This window comes from Xiphophorus hellerii, chromosome 12 (assembly GCF_003331165.1).
Source record: "Xiphophorus hellerii strain 12219 chromosome 12, Xiphophorus_hellerii-4.1, whole genome shotgun sequence".
In the NCBI taxonomy this organism is placed as follows: Eukaryota; Metazoa; Chordata; class Actinopteri; order Cyprinodontiformes; family Poeciliidae; genus Xiphophorus; species Xiphophorus hellerii.
The window spans coordinates 7,640,538-7,661,793 of record NC_045683.1 but is presented as its reverse complement, the minus strand read 5'-3'; the positions used below and the strand labels follow the sequence as shown (position 1 = coordinate 7,661,793).

The 21,256-nt window shown below is 36.0% G+C and overlaps 3 protein-coding genes across 5 annotated transcripts; 1 reads left to right on the top strand and 2 right to left on the bottom strand.

Annotated features, from left to right (window-relative positions):
- Positions 1-3,584: 3,584 nt before the first annotated feature.
- Positions 3,585-6,744, bottom strand: hint2 (histidine triad nucleotide binding protein 2). 2 transcript variants are annotated; one of them, XM_032577424.1, is made up of 5 exons: positions 6,309-6,744; positions 6,080-6,217; positions 5,370-5,474; positions 4,263-4,335; positions 3,585-4,172 (listed from the first exon to the last, which is right to left on the bottom strand). In XM_032577424.1, exons 1-5 carry the CDS (start codon positions 6,534-6,536, stop codon positions 4,081-4,083), a joined length of 636 nt encoding a protein of 211 aa, XP_032433315.1. In that variant the 5' UTR covers positions 6,537-6,744; the 3' UTR covers positions 3,585-4,080. The 2 variants fall into 2 exon arrangements, with proteins under 2 accessions (XP_032433315.1, XP_032433316.1); XM_032577425.1 differs by having other exon boundaries at positions 6,450-6,670.
- A 995-nt stretch (positions 6,745-7,739) lies between these two features.
- On the top strand, positions 7,740-11,627 carry mrps30 (mitochondrial ribosomal protein S30). Its single transcript, XM_032578762.1, has 5 exons — positions 7,740-8,370; positions 8,867-9,012; positions 9,118-9,223; positions 9,667-9,843; positions 10,538-11,627. Exons 1-5 carry the CDS (start codon positions 7,779-7,781, stop codon positions 10,801-10,803), a joined length of 1,287 nt encoding a protein of 428 aa, XP_032434653.1. The 5' UTR covers positions 7,740-7,778; the 3' UTR covers positions 10,804-11,627.
- Positions 11,628-11,934: 307 nt separating this feature from the next.
- On the bottom strand, positions 11,935-20,951 carry emb (embigin). Of its 2 annotated transcripts, XM_032578763.1 has the most exons (9): positions 20,495-20,642; positions 18,118-18,195; positions 17,845-18,028; positions 16,751-16,833; positions 16,510-16,646; positions 14,811-14,963; positions 14,404-14,521; positions 13,535-13,568; positions 11,935-13,448 (listed from the first exon to the last, which is right to left on the bottom strand). In XM_032578763.1, the coding sequence occupies exons 1-9, from the start codon at positions 20,553-20,555 to the stop codon at positions 13,388-13,390; spliced, it is 909 nt and encodes a 302-aa protein (XP_032434654.1). In that variant the 5' UTR covers positions 20,556-20,642; the 3' UTR covers positions 11,935-13,387. The 2 variants fall into 2 exon arrangements, with proteins under 2 accessions (XP_032434654.1, XP_032434655.1); XM_032578764.1 differs by lacking the exons at positions 17,845-18,028; positions 18,118-18,195 and having other exon boundaries at positions 20,495-20,951.
- Between the last annotated feature and the right edge of the window lie 305 nt (positions 20,952-21,256).

Here is a 21,256-nt window from a genome sequence, read left to right as displayed (position 1 = left end):
ATCGATTAGCATGGTGTCCCAAATCGCTACTGGATCGGGAGAAAAAACCAAACTAATTATAATGCATTGATGAATCGTTATATTTATCCGACCCTTAATGCTAAACTCAAAACGTTTTTGTAACTGAAATACAACAGAAGGGAAAACATATTGCTAGCTAACACGCTCATCTAATGCCATACTGAAAACGTTTTTGTAACTGAAGTATAACAGAAATGAGCTAAGACGCTCATTTTAATGCTACCCTCAAATAACCAGCTCTACATTTTATCAACCAGAAAAACAACAACACCTGCCTGTGTCTTCTAAACACACTTACAAATATGAAGGTTTTCCAGGGTACAATGATTATAAATTACCTTCAGAGTGGTAAGAGCCGTTTACTTTCTCCTAACTGCCCAAATTCTTGTTGTCAAGGTTACCGGAGAAAAGCACAGTAAAGATAGTTTGCTTCCAAGAGCGCTCACTCTGTCATGTTTCCTCGAATACAATATAAGAAAGGTCGTGAATTTCAAACCATTTTTTTTAGCCATTCTCAGTCATTAAATTTGCAAACTATGAACTTATTTTCCAACTTTTTAATGTAACTTATTTTCACTATAAATTAAATAATAGTATTTGACCGAATGGCAACACTCCCCGCTTGATTTCCCACTTTATATCACTACAAAATTCTCAAACTCTTTTGGCAGAAATGCACTACTTTTTTTTCTACAATGGCCCTAAGATGCCGTAACAGATTTTGCATGCTTGATGTATAAAAAGAAAGACATATGGTTTTCAGTTTGTTTTGGGCTTTATTGAATAAATTTATTTTCAGTAATAAGAACAGGGTCACTTTGTTTAAAAAAAATGTTTGCTATATTTAATCATGTTTAAGAAAGAATAAAAAATGATTTGGGTGCAGAAATGTAGGCTTTTCAATAAAAGTCTCTGAATAAACTTTGTTTTGCCTTTTGTTAAAACTTGGTTGTAAAAACAAAAACGTTGTGTCGTACTTTACATTTTCCTGTGTAATAAAATTATGTTGGTAACAATTTTTATCCTGATTACAAATTAAAACAATCCATCTGCATCTATGGGACAAATTTGCATCATCTTTGAATTGCAGTTGGGGCCGCACAAAATCAGTCCAAAGGCCACAATGGCCCCCGGGAAGCACTTTGGATACCACAGGCTTAATGGGTGGATGTGTTCACTGATTGTTCCCGTTTCACTTCTGTTTACTGGTGGTGGTTCTGTTTGAGTGCTGGTTATTTGCACTCAAACATTTGTGTACTATTATCACTTCCACCTCTTCTTCTTCTCGGCAATAAAGAGTTCGTTGTACTGCTGGTGTGAAGTCAGCTTTAATGTCGTTCTTTAAAGTTGCTCTTGTTACAATTTCACTTGACCCACTGACACCAACACCACCGTCGAACTAAAATACAACATAAACTTAAGTGAGACGGTGTCATGAGTACGATAACATAAAATGATATAATTACATATAAACATACCTCGCTGGCTGACCCTTCCTTTCGAGGTAGAAATGAGGTTATTACATAAATTCTTTAACTTAAATGACCCTTTTACAGTCACTTGCTAAAGCTATGCTTTCCTATCGCATGCATCTTCTTTTTCTGGTTCCCTAGCAATATGCTGGATTGGACTTCCTACTTTAACCTTTCAAAATAAGAGTCGTAATAACAAAAAATGTGCATAATACAAAATAAAACATGTCAACTAAAATTATGGCAGTAAAAACTATCATGTAGAGATACTTCACTGTCATTTTTCTTTTTTCCAGGAAGGTGCACTGCATTGTGCTGAGAGTTTGGGAAGAGAAACTGAATGTTGTTGAATACATATAAGTTCCCTTTAGGGCTCCCACTTTGAATCTCTGCTACAGCTGGAGATACTGCTTTTTGGCACTGAAGGACATGTAGATGAACATCAAAATCAGCTTTCTGTTTCATCATTTCGTCTTCTTTTTCGGCGGGAATAGCAAATACGCTCATTTTATTGCAACACTCAAACATTATGTACACCACTCTCCATTTCTTCGACACGTCTGCCTTCCAAACATATAAATACTTACAAAGACGAAAGTTTTCCGAGGTACAAGGCGTATATAAATTACTTTCAGAGTGGTGAAGAGCCGTTTACTTTCTCCTAACTACCTAAATTCTTGTTGACAAGGTTACCACAGAAAAATACGTCAAAGATAGTTTGCTCTTAAGAGCGCTCACTCAATTATATTTCTACAAATACAATATGACAAAGATCGTTTGTAATACACTGATCAAATGTCAAACCCCAACGCTGTTTAACCATTCTTAGCACGAATGTAGTCATACAATCAGATGTGTCAAAAGTACTCACATTCTCTACTTAAGTAGAGATACAGATACTTGTATGAAAATATATTCCAGTAAAAGTAAAAGTGCATGTTGAACTGTTTTACTCAAGTAAAAGTAAAAAAGTACAAGTTTTAAAATGCACTTAAGTACAAAACATAAAAAAGTAATTTTCTCCTTCAATAATGCAAAATTACTTTTTATAAGTCTAAAATACTTAAAAAGTTCTGGTCATACAAAATGCATTATTTTTTGATAACATGGACTGTGTTAGTATTGAAATTATATATATATATATATATATATATATATATATATATATATATATATATATATATATATATATATATATATATATATATACTATACTATACTGATACAATATATAATCTAGTTTCTCTTCAAACCAAATCTCAATCAGGATAATCTAGATTGCACAATTCTATGAGTAAATGTAATTAGTTACTACCAAACTCTGATCCCTAATTTAGTATTAGGGATAAAAAAAAAAACTATATTTGGGATATTGTTTTATATAAAATTCCAAATTTGTATTAGAAATAAACTGGCTTGTTCTTAGAAAAATATACATTTTCAAAACTTAAAAAAAAAAAAGGATTCAGTCCCAAATTATAAAATATAAATATAACATTTCATTGTTTCTTTGCTTTTTTAAAACTATATTAGGGATAAACTACGAATAATATATATAGTGGTGTTAACATTAGCAATATTTGTTGAGATTTGGACTGTTTTTTTGCAGTTCAAATATCATTTTATGGCATTTGGACGGGAAACTGTCAAATCTGGCAACCCTCCCGTGAGGCGCATGCGCCATGCTGGATAAAAATATGGCGCACCTCAGACGCGAGTAGTGATGTTTTTTACAATTTATTTTTTTCTTTTTTACATTCTTTAAAATGCCAGAATTTCCACAGTTTATATTTCTTTGTCTGTATTTCTACTCTGTACTTAAATCACTTTTTTTTAACCAATATTTTATTTACTCTTGAATAATTTTTGGACAATCACTTTTTACTCGCACTTGTGCAAAATATATTTAATATACTTGTATATAAACTCATACATGCTTCAAACTGGCAATCTGGACAAATTCTCACTGGTTTGGCGCTTCACTGAGATTGTCCATCCTCTACCACTGAATTATTGTTTTTAGTTAAAACAGTAACGTCACTGACATGCAATAGTAATTTTGTCTATTAGAGTTAAAGAACTTAGTCAAAATAAAATACAATTAGTCTTTATTTAAAGCCATGTTAACCAACTTGCTGATAGATCAACATATTTACATTTCAAATGTTCATTTTTTTGTCACAAGAATAACTTCTGTACAGACAGATGTCATCTCATGTTAACTTAAGTTCTTTAATCAATCTGGACACATTTAAATAAAATAGAGCTGGATTTATAAACTGATGGCGTTCCTTTTCAATACGCTCATTGCTTAATTACACTGTTGTAAGACAAACTGTATAATTGCCTCTATATAAAATGTCAACAGTTCTGACTTTCATCAAGTTGTGTTTTTTCCTCCAAAAACCTGATTTTCAAGGAGCTCTTAGCTAAAAGGAGGGATACTTCCGCATGTTGTGCAGTCAAAGCACAACATGAAAGAACTTAAGAAAGCCTGACAAACCACTGGTTTAATTAATCAGATAGAGAAAAATCCAGTTTCTTGAAATGATGACTCCAGATGTTTTGACCGTTCAGTGCGAGTCTTTTATCCTGGCGGCCATTCCATCTGTCTTCCTCCCAGGACATGGATGTGAAGGTGGTAGACCGACTGAGATCCGTGCTTTCCATCATTGATCACTGCAAATTCAAAGCAGGTAATTAAACAGCAATTACTAATGAATTTTATTTTCAAGAAGAGTTTTTAATCAGCTGGATGAAAGTACTTACCCACTCTGTAGCCTTCACTAAGAGATTCATGCTTCGCCACATTTTTAGCAACAACCAACAAATGCCCCAAGAGCTGAATATTGGAGAGAATATAAGCAAGACTTAATATTTTTAGACAAGAAAAAAGTAAGTAATTAACTCCATCTGCTCAGGTTTAGGTTTAACTACTACAATTTAAGATAAAACTGCAGCCTGAACCAATTTAAAGTTCCTACCGAAATACAAATTTGTCAACGCGGAAATATCGACACCTACTGGTCAAAGTTATTTTTACACAAAACTCAAACTGCATTATCTGCGGTGAGATTAAGTTTCATAAGGTTTATATTGAAACGATATTTGAAGTACCAAAATTTACAGAAAACGTTTTTGTCCGACTGATATAATTTTTTAGTAATGAGTAAATTTCAGCTACTGAGTTCCGGGGTGGAAATTAGCACCCGCCACTGGCCAAATGCGGGTAAAAGGATGAAGTGGCGTGTAAATTGGAGCAACGCATCCGCCACCGTGGCGGGTTGACAATTTGAACAGAAAAAAAAAAGCTCCATTCAGTGTGAACTTCTGTCCAGGGGAGGTCTGACCATCTGGGATACAGACTAATGCACATACTGTATATGTGGCGGCTCCAGGCTGTCATAATTTAACAAAAAAAGTACATGAAATATAATTTTTATCGACCGCGACAGCCCATTGGTTGACTGTATTGACGGACATTGGGCTGATCCAATGAAATCCCTCAGTCCTCCTTGACCCGCCCCTCCCCGTGTAAGATTATAAAAAGGGCCATTTCAGTTGACCGGAGTCCGAGCAAAGTGAGCGGATACGGATATTCTCTAGTTATTTTCTAACTTTTCACATTTTCCTTAAAGACTTTTCTGTTTGCTTTTTTAATACTTTAACATTTTTCATTTATAATGTAGAAAAAATATATATTAAAAAAAGAGATAAGTGCCACTGTAGGAGGCAACAACTGACTAATTTAAAGATAATGATCTTACAAAAAACATGCATTTGCTAACTCAATTTCTTGTTATTTTGGGACTAAGTCACAGAATTGCAGCAGTTGGTGTCACAAAGGGTGCAGGGTTTCTGTGAAGAGCGCCATACCTCAGCATCATCATCTTTAGCATAGCTTATTCCAGGAATGGGGACCCGTGGAATAACCAGGAAGTGAACAGGGGCCTGTGGACTGATATCCCTGAATGCCAAACACTGAAAACAGGACAAAAAATTAAAGCGTTTTCATTCCCTGTGGATTAGGTGAATGTTTCCAACACTGGTCCTGCATGTTTCCAGTTTGTCTCTGCTAATTGATGACTAATGAACGGGCTTTTGCTGAACTGAAATCATTTGATTCATATGACAATGTTTTAGAGAGAAAAATGAGTCAATTTCCACCAAAAAAAACCTCAAAAATTATGAGATTAATCTAAAATATTTTCAAGAACAAAATTTCTGAGTGCCAAAAGTAAAAAATTTGCAACAAGCGACTGAGTTTTTTTTTTTTTTTTAAATCTTGTACATTTGTGAGTTTCTAAGTAAAAAAAAAAAAAAAGACTTTTGAAACTCATACGTTTTCTCTAGAATTTTTCTGATACCAATCTCAAAATTTCTAAAAAAATAAAATTTCTAGCAAAGTTTTTACTTTTTCTAACTCAGAAATGTCCCTGTTTTATTCCAGAAAACTTCTGAGTTTAATCTAAATGTTTTGGTGGAAATGTACTCATTTTTTTGTATCTACAACGGCCCTAATACCAGAATTTGGAAACATTTAACTAGTAGGTCATGTGAGTTAGTACAACTTCCTGGTTCTTCACCTTGTCATCTTCATAGATAATATCTGCAGGGATGCTTTTATCAATCACTTTGGAGAAGATGGTTGGACCTGGAGAGCCGTATCTTTTGCTGGCCTCCTCTGCCAGCTTCACCTCATCACTTTTAGTGCAGAGTGATCTCTGAAATGCACAAACAAAAAACAAACAAACATATTAATAAAAGAAAATAAAGCGATCATTCAGGCAGGGTAGATTTGTGGATAAAGCAAACCTCTTGGTGGTGGGAGACTGAAGCTTCCCCACAGCCACCAACATTGCTACCAAGGTGTGTGTTGTGAAAATGCTCAGCAACAGTAAACGAAATGAAAATGTTTATGATAATAAGCAAACGGGTTGGTTTTATAGCGGCTACCTCGGCTCGATAAACACGCTGGAGAGGGTTGAACAGACACGCTCTGGTCCCAACCAACTGCGCCCGAAAAATACTTCGAAAATACATGTCTATTATAGTTTACTGTTGATAATGCTTCAGTTTTTATCTACGTTTTGACACCAAAATGCTTCACAAACTCAGGAACTCCAAACAAAACACGCCAAGCTAATGCTGCCTTCATGTACATCTCGTAAAAATTAAACTAATCTGAGTGCCAGAAGCCAGTTTTCTAAAACATATATTTTCGCATACCCTTCGAAAGTCAGCTTTTGAATTTTTTAAAATAAATTCTGTCCCCGTTTTTTAAATTATTATTTACGAAAGTAATAGTAAACACATGAACACATCTAAAAATTTCAAGTCACCGGCCCCTCGAGTACTGGAGTTTGACACCTTGCAACAAAAATATCCGACAGTTTGTGAGTGGCTCTAAAGGCGACATCAAATGACGTATTTAAGGGGTCGCTTCAAGAGCAGCAGTGTTTAAAGCGCTGATTAACACACTTTGCTCATAAAAGAAATTCACCTTTTAAACGTTTTACCCTTTCCAGAACTTTTATAAATCAATCATAATAATAAAAAAAATCATGCTTTTTGACAAAATAAATAAATAAAATGTAAAAAAAAAAAAAAAAAAAAAATTTCTTTAATTATGTGTTCCCACCACATACTTACAAAGTTTCAAAGAACAAACAGAGCAAAACAAAACAAAAAAAAAAAAACAAATCCCCAAATGAATCCAAAATCTAGTGGGGCGTATTGTATATACAACATAAAAATTCTGAACAAAACATTGACGTACAAATTGTTTCAAAAAAGAGGTAAACTTACAAGCATTTTTGACTTAAAAATGGCATTAAAATTGTAACTCATTCTTGCACTTCATAAAGTAATAATTTTTTTTTTAAAAAGCAACATTTGTGTAGTTAATGTTTGGATAATATCGGAATATTATTTACACCGTAGTCAATATTATGATCATTAATAAAAACACCAAGTTTAACCTCTTAGATGGTTATATCTGTTAAAAGTTCCCCATGAACCCAGATAAACTGGTGAAGATCCGGCCAAATTACAAATTATCCAGATCCTCAGTTACTTATTAATATAAACTTATTATAAACATTTATCCACATCCACTTGAAACCTCTGTCTCAGAAAGTCACTAGTTGGATACATTTTTATAATTTTAAATATAAGTTGAAGTTGGTACCACCACCTTTCCGTAACAGCTGGTGGCGCTATTGCACTGGTTTGTTGTTATTTAAACCTGAATAAAATCCACGAGGAAGAACTCAAAGAAGCAACATGGCGGCCCGCATAAGGCTGCCCTTGCTGCTCCCTAGAAGTTTTCCTCCGCTTAGATCCCTGAAATATGTCCACACCGAAGCAGCTGTGAAGGAGCCTCAGTATCCGCCCATGGTCGCCTCTCTGACGGCTAAAAGCAAATCCGCCCGGCTGCGGCAGAACGAGGAGCGCATTAAAATGATCTCCTCCTCTCCTGTGGAGGAGAAGCTGTCCCTCATCACTCGCATCCAGCGGATGAAATTTGTCGTCTACCCTCAGACATTCTCACGAAACCCGGACAGCTGGTACCAGCACTTCACCAAAACCGCGTACATCCCGGGCCTTCCGGAGAAGTTCAACCCGGGTACGGAGGGCTCTAAGTCGGCCACGGATCAACCGGCTGCCCCTGAGATCGACGATGCTGCGTTCAATGAAATCCGAGATCTGGTCACCCGTGTGATTTTACACGAGCACTGGCACAAGATGAGGAAGCGCAAACCTTTTCTGTACAAACACCAGGAGCAGGTGGTCGGTCCCTTCCTGAAGACCCTGGTTTCTGATCTCACCCACAGCCTGGCCAAATACAACCCGCTGCTGCGGCTCTCCAGTCTGGGTACGGATGATGAAGTTCACAATAAATCACCAACAAAGGTTTATTTATGGATTGCTACATTTAGGCTGTATTTTTTACTGAATGGTCATTTGTGAAGAGAGTAAAGGTGTGTGATAATGCATATTTTGGTATCGAGCCGATACTATGTAAATACAGGAACCGGAGTTTTGTACATTTTATGCTTAATTACTGCTCAGTTTTTCCAGTTACTTTTCTAACTGGATTGATTTGAATTGATTTAGGATCAAATTGGATGCTGTTACTGAATGTTAATTGGATCTGTTTCCATGAGATTGCATTTGTCATGAGTTGTCGTCAAAAAGTTTTTTTTCAGCACAGTTTTGTCCTGTAAAATTAATAGTGAATCTCAAAATGTAAGTCTCTAAAGCCAGTTTAATACCTACACCTCTCTGTTCCTACACAGCAGACCACATAAACCAGTGTTCCTCTTTCAGTGATGGTTTTGGTTTCTGATGTTTGTTTTCTTCTTCTTCAGATCTCAGTCCACAGGTGAACTTTTATTGGAGGAGGGGAAAGAGAATAATCCCGAAAGGCCACCGCAGAGGCCGACAGGAGCCAATCAGGTTTCAGATCGATGACCATCCTCACAGCCAGATCAGAATACCTCAGCAGCTACCGCAGGTAAAAAAAAAAACCCATCTCTTTACAGTAGGAATAGAAAAATACAGATATCATTTCATGTATTCTGTTAACTTTATCTTATTTTCCTGTCATGTGTTTCATCAGTTTGCTCCACTGGAAGCGTCTTACACAGCTGAGGTCCCAGAAATCCACCTTGCCCCCAACGTGATGCCTCTGTTCAGAAGGCAATATGACAACAACATCTTCACAGGTAAAACTCCTAAAACTAAAAGACATAGTCAAACTTCATATCTCATATCTAGAGGCGCAATAAAGGGGAATCAAATCAAGAACAAAATAAAAAAACGTTTCTATCCAAGAACCAGAAGAAATAAACTTCTTAGTATTTTCGTTCACACAAGGTCAAAATACTCCAAGTACTTTGTGGAAAAAGTAAGTAAAAGGTAGCCGAAGTTTAAGCTTTAATATTAAAGTATAAGTTCAAGCCTTAGTATTAGTGCATACTCCACTAGAGTATTCTTAAATAAATCAAGTACAGTTTATAAAAAGTAAACTTCAAGGATACTGCCTGTTTTAAGAATAAAATAAATACTCGAAGTAAACCTGAAAAAACTATTCTTTGCTTTTTGTATTATTATGAACTTAGAGTTAACACAATGTTTTTTATAACTCTGCTTTCCTCTGTTTTTCCAGGAGCGAAGCTGCCAGACCCAGCCTGCTACGGTCACACTCAGTTCCACCTGGTACCGGACCGGTACCACAGAGACCGGCTGGCTCGGCAGCAGCATTCGGACCAGGTGGAGCCCTTCCTCCGAGCCAATGCCGCCGCCAGCCTGTTTGCCTGGACCGGCGCTCAGGCCATGTACCAAGGTCAGAAAACCAGGATTTTACTGCTTTTCATTCTGTGATGCTGGTTTCTCTGATACTGAAGAAAAAGGTTCAAGTATTGAGAAGCTGCATATCATCACAAAATGTGTTATGAAAACAAAATAATTTGGATTAAGCAAAAGTCACTTATTTAACTATTTAAATTGGTTGAAAATGTGACTGTTGGAGTTGCAGCTTCATCCAGTCTGGAATCTGATTCCTGTTTTTCCAGGTTGGATAAATTTGGAAAAAGAAAATATGACAATAGAAGTGTATTTATATTTCCACATTTTATTTACTATTCCACTAACAAAATGTTGAGTTTCTCCCTTTTTTGGTCTTTTCTTCCTTCCTTTTGCACTTCATTGTATCAGTTTCTATTTTATTCCTTTCATGTCATTGTTTTTCTTTCTTTCCTTCCTTCCCTCTTCTTCCTTCTATCATTTTCCTTCTTTCCTTTTAATTTTCTGTTTTTCCTCCCTTATTTCCTCTCATCATTTTTACCCTTCTTTTTCTACTTCTTCCATGTCTTCCCAAACTTATAATGTCTTCTGTTAAGTTCACAGTGATTTTTAGTGTTTTCATATTTTAAAGCGAACACATAAAACTGAGAAACCTGGATAGTCGGATCTGGAATCATGGAGTTAGAGGAGAAAAGAGTGATGGGTTGTTCCTTCTTCCCGCCAACCCTCTGCAGGTTTCTGGGACTACCAGGACGTCTCCAGACCCTTCGTGTCGCAGGCCGTCATCACAGACGGACATTTCTTCTCCTTCTTCTGCTACCAGCTCAACACTCTGGCTCTGTCCGTGGAAACGGACGCCAACAACCCCAGGAAGAACCTGCTGTGGGGCACAGAGAGCCTGCGTCTCTACGAGGGCGTGCAGGACGGCGCGGTGGTGGGGCTGGACGACGGCGTCCTCAGGCTTCTGGTTCAGTTCCTCATGAACCGGCCTCACAGCTGAACGGGACACAAACATGCAGGAAGCTACTTTTTTGTCACTAAAGCTGAAAAATTTGGTTTACGGTTGTTTAATCAACCAAACTATAAACAGACTGAATGCAGATTCAGGCTTAAGATGGAGATTCTGAACAATCAGAAGCTTCTCTCAATAATACAGTTGTTTCATTTATTCTTGTTACTTTGGCATGTGAAGCTGATAACTATGACTGCGTGTCTCGGCTATTGAAGATGGGAGGGAAAAAGGAATAAATTTCCACCAAAAAACTAAGAACTTCTAATATTAATCTGAGAAATCTTTTAGAAAATACAAGATTTCTGAGCTTCAAAAATTGAAAATTTGCAAGAATTTTATATATTTTTTTTGAAATATTTGAACTCCAAAGTTTGAGAGAAAAAAACCCTCAGAAATATTGAGATTATTTTCACAAAAAAAGAAAAAAACTTGAGCATTCCTGAGTACAAAATGTTGTCTTTTGAAACTCTGAAAGATTTTCGACTTTATGGATTTCAAAGATTTCCAGTTTTTTTCTAAAAAAAAAATACACAAAATGTATCTCAAAATTTTAGGGTTTTTCCCCTCAAATTTTCAACTTTTGGAGCTAAAAAATGTCCAAGTTTTTTTTTCTAGAAAATTTCTGAGATTAATCTCAGAATGTCTTTTTTTTGGCAGAAATTTAAATAATTTTTAAATCTACAACTGCCCTAATATGCCATTGTACAAAGCTGCTGTAAGGAGGGGCCAAAAAATGCTCCCATTTCAGCTTGTAGAGAAAATGTAACTTACTGCAAAACAGTCAATAAAACATCTGCTACCCTTTGATTGCAGCAGGTTTTTGTTTGTTTGGTTTTGACTGGGAGCGGCGCATTTATTCAGATGGAAATAGTAGCACTGGGAGGAGCTAAATCTTTTCACAAATTATCTGTCTCATATTAGACATAGTAGCAATTTTAACAAATATGTAAAAAACTTATTTTTTAAAATAAAAGTTGCATACTGCATCTTAAATGAGCTGCTAGTATTAATTCATAGTCATATTTGAATTAAGGAATTACAACATTTAACTTTTCCTAAAATATTTTTGAATTGAATTAAACCAGCAAAGCATTGATTCAAAGGAAAATGACTCAGATAAACTTTAATTTGTGTAGCTTTAATATTGCTTGCATATACAGTGAAGGCTGAATACGTTAATGTGACAATGATGCACAAGTATTTCAATGTGGACGTTACTCCCAAAGCTCCTATATTCAAGGTGGCAGAAATAAAATCATTGCTGGCAAGGAGAGCACTAGCTGAGTTTCCATTGAGCGAATTGCAATTACAAAATGGCAATTCAGGAAAAAAACCCATTTCCATTAAAGGTTTTTGCATCAACAACAACCGGATGATATCGCTGGCAGAAAAGAGGAAGAAGACGACAGGAAGTAGAAGACAGATGATGGCGCAGCATGTTTTATTAAATGGTATATCGCAGGAACAAATTTATTCAACCCTAATTTTAATTGCATTTCTTGTTTAATAGAAACACCGCAATTACAAAATTTAGTTTTCAGCATTACCAAAATATCGACAATGTTTTTGCCCACAATAGTCATAGAATGGCAGCTAGGTCTTTGCTTTTCCACAGTAGGTTCCATTAGCCATAGAATTGTGCAAACTAAAATTACAAAAATAAATTCGCTCAATGAAACATGAAAACGTTTTTAAGTTAGGATGAGGTAGATTTTCCGCCCTATTGAAATGGATATATTGCGCTAAACTGAAACACTTTCTTCGCATCACACCGGTCGCGTGATCAACAGCCGCGAAAACCTCAAAGAAGACGGCAGGAAGTAGTATTAGGATGGTTGTTTTGTTTTTTCGGACGATGTGCAGTTGACTCCACCTAGGCTCTCACATCATCACAGTTCATAAAAAGTGGTGTGTCATTTGAAATTGTTGAATCCATAGCTCTTCTGGAAAATCAAAGTCTACAATTTCCCAAAACGCCACGTATGTAATCACTCCAACGCCTGAACGTTTCCTCTAATAGACGATTATTTTTAATGACTTATCTTATCGCGTGAACAAGCCTATTCATGTGCGATTTTTATTTCAATTTCAAAATTTTCTTCGACATTAGCAGAATATCGACAAAATATTAGCGTTTCCATGGAAACGCAGCTAGTCGGTTGCTTTTTGAGAGAGTTAAGGCACTGCTCACAAACCACAACTCATTACATCACAGCTGCAAATGTAGGGTGGGAGTTTTCAGGCTCAAAAGAGAACAGCGGCTTCCGTTTGAGGTTGCCTTCACACCGGAAACATGTGAAGGCAACCTCAGTTTGAAACACAGAGCCGGAGGGAGAGAAAGGCTAAATGTTTTACTCCTTCAGCCGTTGGTGACAACAGGAAACATGTTGGTCAGTGAACGTCAAAACAGAAAGCTTTCGTGTGTATTAGTTGATTAGATGATGGTCATTGCACTTAGCTGGTGTTAAGGATTAAGACATTTACAAAAAAATAGCTGTTTATATGTTGCTATATAAGCTCTTCACATTCAAAAATAAAATAACAATTTAATAGATGCTTGAATTTGCTTCTTTTAGGTTTTGCGCTGTCTTACTGAGGCACTTTCCTCAGCTTCCTCATCTTCACCCTGTGGCCTGAGGCAAAAATAATTATCATTATTTTAAAAAAGCATAATACAAGAAACATAAAAATACGTGATGACTATTTTTAAAGTACTCACTGTGTGTTCTTTGGGTCTGCATTCGGACCATTAGCTGTGAATAGGGCAGGAAATTATTCACAATAGTAGATTCATTTTATTGGTAGTTAAATATATCCATAAAATAAATAAATATTTTAGTAAAAGGGCAAATTTCTTAAGAAACTACATTTGTAGATAAGAGTAAAGGCATGAACATCCAGTCTTTAATCTGAGCACTGCAAAAACACAAACTATTCCAAGTTATTTTAAATTCAGTTTCTAGCGCAAATATCTTAGTACTTAAAATAAGACAAAATGAACAACTTTTCAGCAAGATATAGCAGCTTCTTTTAAGTCAGTCATTCCTTAATATGGATGAACAATTACTAGTTTTATTGGCAGATTATTTCACTTATGACAAGACATTTTCCCATGTTATAAGTGAAATAATCTGTAGTGAAACTAGTAATTCTTCTTCAATAATAAGGAATTATTTATGTAAAACAAGCTCCTATTTCTTGCTGAAAAATTAATTCTAAGTTAGTTTTGTCTTATTTCAAGTGTACTAAGATATTTGAACTAGAAACCAAAATACTTGGTAAGATTTTGTTTTTGCAGTGAGTACAGTGCAAACCATTTCTGTGTTAATTTGGCCACAATATCTGGATTTTTATTTGTTTTAAAGAGCCAATTAAAGATTTATCTCAAATCTCCTGGTTTGATAAATGAGTCCGTATTGCAATGTATGCTAACAAGAGTCAAAGGGCATTTTGAAGTAAAATCATTCCCACAGCATCACAGATCCTTCTCCATACTTACCAGTAAACATAAGTTGCTCTTCCAAACTAACCAAAGCACACAGTTTCATAGCTAAAGTCAAAAAAGAGAGAAAAAACATGCATTAGTACCTTCTGCTTCCTTTTTCTTGGAACGACTCCTCTCATAGATGAGAATCGCAGTAACCAAGATGACAACTTCAACCAGGATGCTTAAGAAAGGCTTCAATGGCTCCCAGATGGTAATCACCTACAGGAGAAAATCACAAGAGATTCACGTCTTTATACCCTCAGCTAAACTAAAAATATCTGAAAACGTTATTTCAAAGATGCTTTAGATAAGACGCCATCGTAAAACTAAACTGGAGAACAAAATGTGAAACCCAACGCTTATTCTGGACAAATTAAACATGGAGCTAATTTCCACCATTTACTAACATTGAATATCAAATAACTTCTTTTTTAGCAAAATATGAATAGTTTCCCTTTAAAGTTTAAAACCTTTTTCAACAAGTGAGCTGAGTGTTTGTTTGGCTGACCTTCAGGTGCATTTTGCTGGTGCTGGTGCTGATGTTGTACACGGCGGCGCAGTGATACACGCCGGAGTTGGCTTCGCTCACATCCTTCACCTTCAGCTTCGTGTTGCGCCCGTTGACGGTGATGTCGTAGCGTTGAGCTTCGAATAGCTGCTCCTGCAGGACAACAGAATCCTACAATTATTAATAATTTAAAAGATTTAAGATGCACTAACTAGCAAAAACATCAGAAATATTATACAAAACGTTTTCATGCTTGTTGTATGCTTAATGCCTACACACTGCATAAACTTAAGGCTTGCGGGCCAAATCTAGCCCACCACAGGTATTTATGTGGCCCTCTAGACTCTAGAGCTGGGTTATCCAAACCATATGGGCCAAAATCGTAGATTCAGAAATAATAAAAAAAACAAAAAAACAACCTAAAATCAAGCAAATAAAGTAGCTGGGTATTTATTGTAGATGTTTACTACCTTGTATTAGGGCCATTGCAGACAGAAGAAAAGGACTAAACTTCCACCAAAACTCAGAAATGTTGCGAATTCTTTTGAAACTTTCTAGAACGAAATATTTTGACATTTGATTTTCCGACATTTCCAAATTTTTTGTAGAAATTTTCTGATATTAATCTAAAAAGTTAGATTTTTTTTCTATCAAATGTCATTGTTTTCTCTAGAAAATTTCTGACTTTACTCTCATCTCAGAAATGTACTACTTACTACTACTTTAATTTTGCTTGCTGTGTTTAAAAAAATACATCTAGTTTTCAGTTTCTTTTTGGCTCCATTGAATAAATTTACTTTGATTAATAAGAACAGTGTTTTCTTTCCAAACACTTGCTTTATTTAACCAAGCTTAATAAAGAATAAAAGCTGATTCTGCTGCACCAAAGTTCTTTTTTCAGTGAAAGTGTCTGGATGAACTTGGTTTTACCTTTTGTTAAAAAATGGTTACAAAAAGACAAATACTTTGTGTTGTTCTTTACATTTTCCTGTGTAAGAAAATTATGTTGGTAACAAAAGTGTCCATCTGCATCTAGGGGGCAAATTTGTATCATTTTTTAATTGCAGTTGAGGACCGAACAAAGTCAGGCCATGGGCCATAAGTGGCCCCCGGGCCACACTTTGGACACCCCTGCTCTAGAAAGACATGAGTAGGACTTTAAGACAACATTTGTGTGCTTAAATATTATCAGTCAAATCAAATAAATTTTTTATTGTATGGTGCCAAATGACATTAATGATGTTAAATATTATTTATTGATTACGAATCGAGGGATGGAATCACAATCTTTTTTTTTTAATCCCCCAAATCTGGTGAATGAAGTTTATTTTGTACTGATTTCTTTAATAAGCACTCATGAAATGCTATAATATTTTAGCAGTTTGCTAATTGGTAGTTTTATCAATAAATTCTGCCACAATCGGCCCTTTGAGGAAAAAATCATGATGCTGGTATAAATATTACATGTTTAAAAATCTGAATAAAAAAACAGTATTTTTCTCTATAAATACTTTTACAAGAATCATCTAAATACTAAGTTTTTGGGAAAAGCAAGACTACCATTTAATAAAACCACTAAAGGTGACTTTTACAGTCTAGTTGTTAAAAGTTTAACTTTATCCAACTACAGATATAACGGGACTGTAAAGAAAGTCATGTAACGTCAAAGATAACCACTGATCTGTAAATCCTCACTCGCCTTATCGGTGCCATTGTTCTTAAACCAGTTCCAGGTTCTTGGTACTGGTTTATTATCCTCCATCTTGCATGTCAGAACCACAAAGTCGCCCACATAGGAGACGATGGGCTTCTCTCTTCTCTCACCGATCTGCGGCACTGAAAGACAGAGCCGACACGTTACTGTCAATCTGCAGCAGGTTTCTGAAAAAAATGTATTTTTAAATTACAAAACAAGATGGTAATGCAGATGTGATCTGTACCTGCCAGAATAAAATCTAGTTCTGCTTCATTTTCAAACACACAGGTGTAATTTCCAAGGTGTTCCTCACTCACAATGTTGAACCTGAAAAACAGAGAGAAAAGATGTTAACATTTTGTTTTTATTACAGTTTTTTCTAAAATGTGACCCGTCTGCAGCTTTGCTAACCCAGAGGCAGGTTTTGGATTCAAAGACGTTTTTTTCTAACCCTTAAAGGTGAGATAACAGCACAGAAACAACAGAACCAACATTGGATTCCACATAATAAGGTTAAAATTACAACACTGAAAAAATAAATATTAAAATATTCAGACGGTGTTGAATTATTCAGAACAGGTCTGATGATTTTTATAACATTTCAGATTATAAACCAAACCTTCAGTCGCTCCATCTAAACATATTCAAAACAGTTCAATTTGCAAGTGAAAATGCCACCTTGCTAATCCACCTCGTCTGCTTTTGCTGCTTCACATTAAACCTCTATAAACATTTATTATGTTCTGACAGTAAAAGGTTGTTTAAATAATATACTATCATGTTACTGTAATATAATATTTATTTGTAAGAATTTGAAAAGGTTTTGTTATAACATGGTAACGGTGAATATTACAACAGTGTCAAATTATTTTGTTCAAACATGAAATGTTAGAAGTTTTAAGTTTTCACATTTGAACTTGATGTAGTTCTATTTTTTGCTTGTGTTGCAGCTCTACATGTTCATATAAACTAGTAATGACAGACAAAAAAAAAACAAGCAGTTAGCTGATTATTTCTTTAAAAAAAAACAGAGCATTGCAAATTAAATACAAGAAGAATTTTGTGGGGAAAAATTGATGGGTATAATTTAAATTGATTTATATTGTTATTATTTTTTAGGTTTAAAATAATAAAAACAATCCAGACACTGTTACTGTTGTAGATCTAAGCAGAAAGGGGGTCAGTTTTTATATCTCTATGCTGGTAAATTTTAGTTGTTATTGTATTCAACAATATAACATTTAAAATGTTTTGTAAAGATCCATTTTCCTAAAACCAATAAATGCTTTTTTTAAAATTCCAGTTTGGGTTAATTTTGAGCACGTGTGAATCACTTACACTCGTTTGAGTGTGTACTGCTGGTTCTCTGGGTCCACTGGGACTCGGCTGTCCTGGATTTCCACTCCGCCTTTTCTCCAGTAACCAGTGATGTTGGGCTGTTTGTTCTGGTTACCAGTCCAGATGCACTCCAGCGACAGATTGACAGGATTCAGCAGCTCAACATTCTCAATTTTATTGTCGCCTGAGTAAAAGCAAACATGACATTGACATTTGTGAATAAAATATAAGAATTTCGTCATTAAATATTTAGATAAATGTAAATATTTTGACCTGTGAGGTGGACGCTCTTGGTGTTCGTTGGAAGAGAGCTGACCGGAGTCAATTGCGTCGGTGTTGGACCCACAGTTTCTGTCAGCAGAATATATCATTATTTGCTAGTTAATCTACCCTTCGAATTATTTTAACAGTGTATAATCCACTGTAGTATTTCTAGATTTAAAAGCCTGTATTACCAGTTCGCCGTATTTTTGTTCGACAAGACCTCCCCTCTCTCAACATGAACACACTTCGTGCAAAGCAGAGAGGCGGACGACGTATGCATATGGAGTATGGAATGCCATGTGTGCCATAAATCGCCACTTTTGCCACATATCTGGCTAAAAAGCTGCACAAGACGTTGGGTTAATACTTAGATGATTCAGATGTACCTTTGCAAGCCAAAGTTGTGCTACCACAGTATTTCTCTCGGTAGCCTTTTTAAAAAGCCGTAGCAGTTTACTCGTATCGTTATCTTATCAACTTTAGTACTTAACAGCTGACTGAGACCTGCTGAGTTGTTTTATTGTTCTGTTTTTCAGAGCGTTGTGTGAATACGCTGGGCTGTAAAATGTGTTCCACCTGGAAAACTCCATCTGTCTTTTTACACTAGGATTTTTAATTCTGACTTCATTTTTGCTTACTACATAAACAATTGGTAACAGCCAGGTTGGGTTTATTATTTTCTCATAGAACTGAAAAAGCATTTCCTTTAATTTTCCCATGACTGGAGATCCAGTTTTGGAAATGCCACCCTAAAGATCCAAACATGGTGCTGCTGGAAGCAGAGCTTCAGATTACAAGTAAAATACAGTTTTCAACACCACTGCAGAGAGCTTCAGGTGGGTGTACCGTTTTGGTTATCGGATCTCTTCCCAGTAGACCAACAGTTTGAGCAAAACTGAGAGTGAGACCTCAGAATAGAGGGACACGGATACATATTTTAACTGATTATTAGCAAAACTCAGCTGGAAGCTTTATTTTAGGGTAAAAAAAAATAAAAAATTACAAGTCTCTAGCTGCTTACTAAAAAGAGAGTATACACTGTTTGGTTTTCCTCAGGCACCTGTGGTGAACATATTACTTTTCACTGGAAATATTAGGATTAGGCGTCCAGGAGGACGCCTCCCTGGTGAGGTGTTCCAGGCACGTCCCACCGGGAGGAGGTCCAGGGGAAGACCCAGGACACGCTGGAGGGACTATGTCTCCCGGCTGGCCTGGGAACGCCTCGGGATTTCCCCGGAGGAGCTGGAACAAGAGGCTGGGGAGAGGGAAGTCTGGGGCCTCCCTTCTGAAGCTGCTACCCCCGCGACCCGACCCCGGATAAGCGGAAGAAAATGGATGGATGGATGGATGGAAATATTAGAAAATTAAAAATTGTTCATTTTGACAAACCTTTTGTTAGCTTGGAAACTGTTGATGTGAGCTTATATATAACAGATTTATTCTGTTTCTGCAGGTTTGTCTAATTTAAGTGTTTCAGATCCTCAAATAAAGTTTAATGTGAAAGCTTAGCTCCGCCCCAATTTTTACTAATGTGGGTGGAGCCAAAAGACACTGAGGGGCGTGGCCAACTCTAAAGCTGACTGGAGGGATGAAGCACAGCTAATAGGGTAAACAGTTTTAGGCTAAATATTGTAGAATTAAAACAAGTTTACACAAAATATCACAGATAATCTCAGAAAACTAAAGTCAGAATTTTGAGATGAAACTTACAATTCTGATAAAAACATTAGAGCAAAATCCTCTCTAATTAAAGGATTAGTTAAAATTCTAAGATTAAAGTCAGAATTTAAACCTTCAATTTTCAAATTAAATTTTCAAATTAAATTAAGATTAAAGTAAGAATTTAATCTTAATTTTCAAATTAAAGGCTTTGAAAATTAAGAATAAAGTCAAAATTTAATCCTTAAATCTCCAATTAAAAGATTAAAGTCAGATTTCTGAGATTAAAGTAAGAATTGAATCAAAATGTTCTAATTAAAGGATTAAAGTCAGAATCTAATCCTTTAATATCCTTTAATAGCTCTTTCTTTCCAGCGGTCCTAATCCTCTTCCGTAGTAAGTTTTAAATGATTTTATTTTTAGTTGTGTTAGTGTTTTAAAGGGACGTTGTCTATTTATCTTTAAGTAAAGAAAAATAGTTTATTTTGGTTAAATTAATAATTTTAGCATCCCATTGAAGTATTTCTCCACTCTTAGAAGACAAGTACACTTTCCCTGGACATTTAAAAAAATCACATTAATCCAAAAACTTCAAACTTAACGACATGTGGCGTAATCATACGACAATCTTGCTACATTTTCCTGTCAAGGTTACAGGAACACTCAGCGCCAACCTGAGGGAAGAACATCAGAGTCTGATCAGAAATCGAACCAGCAGGTGATTTACCTGAGCTGGTGAGTCTGCAGGTGGCCAGCGTCAGGAGGATGTTGATGGGAAGCTGCTTCATGGCTGATGTTCCTCTGTCCTCTGTGGGAGAAGGTCTGTGTCCCCGCCGCTGCACCGCCCCTCCTCCACCGGCTCCTCCGTGACGCAGCAGTGAGATCACTCTGCATCCTGTGTGTGGCAGAAGAAGATGACTCCACCCGTTATTGAGTCAGACAGCCGTCAGGTCCTCATGCTGCACTGCAGGGTGTTTTTGTCCTGCAGGGAAACTCGTGGAAAGGCAATTCTGTCTCAAATGCATCATTGGAAAAGTCGATAAAGCCGCTACATTCTGCTGGAGAGCTTTTCTGTTATCTGAGAGGATCAGGCAGGAGAGTAACATGAGCAGGCGGCCTCCCTTTGTGAGCCGCACAAGGACAGGGAACTGTTCTGTTATGAAACCAACTAAATAAATGATGCACTGTGGCTTTATACAGGAAATGAGCATTTTTAACAGTAAAAAATATAGTTTTTACTGTTTAAAAACCAAATACAGAATAATATTCACAGTTTTTTATTATTTCTAATTTCTATGGGATTATCTTTATGTTTTTTTTCTTTTATTGTTTCTCAGTGCTTTTTTACCCTTACCTGTCTTTGGAAACTAAACAAAACTCTTACAAAGTATTTTTGGTTTAATTTCTAGTGCAAATATCTTAGTACACTGAAAATAAGGAAACTAACTTTTCATTAAAGTACAGAAGCTTGTTTAAAGTAAATAATTAC

What these genes read in the sequence shown, in the direction of transcription:
- hint2 (XM_032577424.1), bottom strand. Translation starts at nt 6,536, where the DNA reads ATGTATTTTCGAAGTATTTTTCGGGCGCAGTTGGTTGGGACCAGAGCG. An exon ending in TTATCTATGAAGATGACAAG is followed by an intron (nt 5,475 to 6,079) that starts GTGAAGAACCAG and finishes TCCTGTTTTCAG; the next exon opens with TGTTTGGCATTCAGGGATAT. An exon ending in CTAAAGATGATGATGCTGAG is followed by an intron (nt 4,336 to 5,369) that starts GTATGGCGCTCT and finishes TCCAATATTCAG; the next exon opens with CTCTTGGGGCATTTGTTGGT.
- mrps30 (XM_032578762.1), top strand. Translation starts at nt 7,779, where the DNA reads ATGGCGGCCCGCATAAGGCTGCCCTTGCTGCTCCCTAGAAGTTTTCCT. An exon ending in TGACAACAACATCTTCACAG is followed by an intron (nt 9,224 to 9,666) that starts GTAAAACTCCTA and finishes CTGTTTTTCCAG; the next exon opens with GAGCGAAGCTGCCAGACCCA. An exon ending in CGCTCAGGCCATGTACCAAG is followed by an intron (nt 9,844 to 10,537) that starts GTCAGAAAACCA and finishes AACCCTCTGCAG; the next exon opens with GTTTCTGGGACTACCAGGAC.
- emb (XM_032578763.1), bottom strand. Translation starts at nt 20,555, where the DNA reads ATGAAGCAGCTTCCCATCAACATCCTCCTGACGCTGGCCACCTGCAGA. An exon ending in CTGCAGACTCACCAGCTCAG is followed by an intron (nt 18,196 to 20,494) that starts GTAAATCACCTG and finishes TTCTGCTGACAG; the next exon opens with AAACTGTGGGTCCAACACCG. An exon ending in CAGTACACACTCAAACGAGT is followed by an intron (nt 16,834 to 17,844) that starts GTAAGTGATTCA and finishes TCTGTTTTTCAG; the next exon opens with GTTCAACATTGTGAGTGAGG.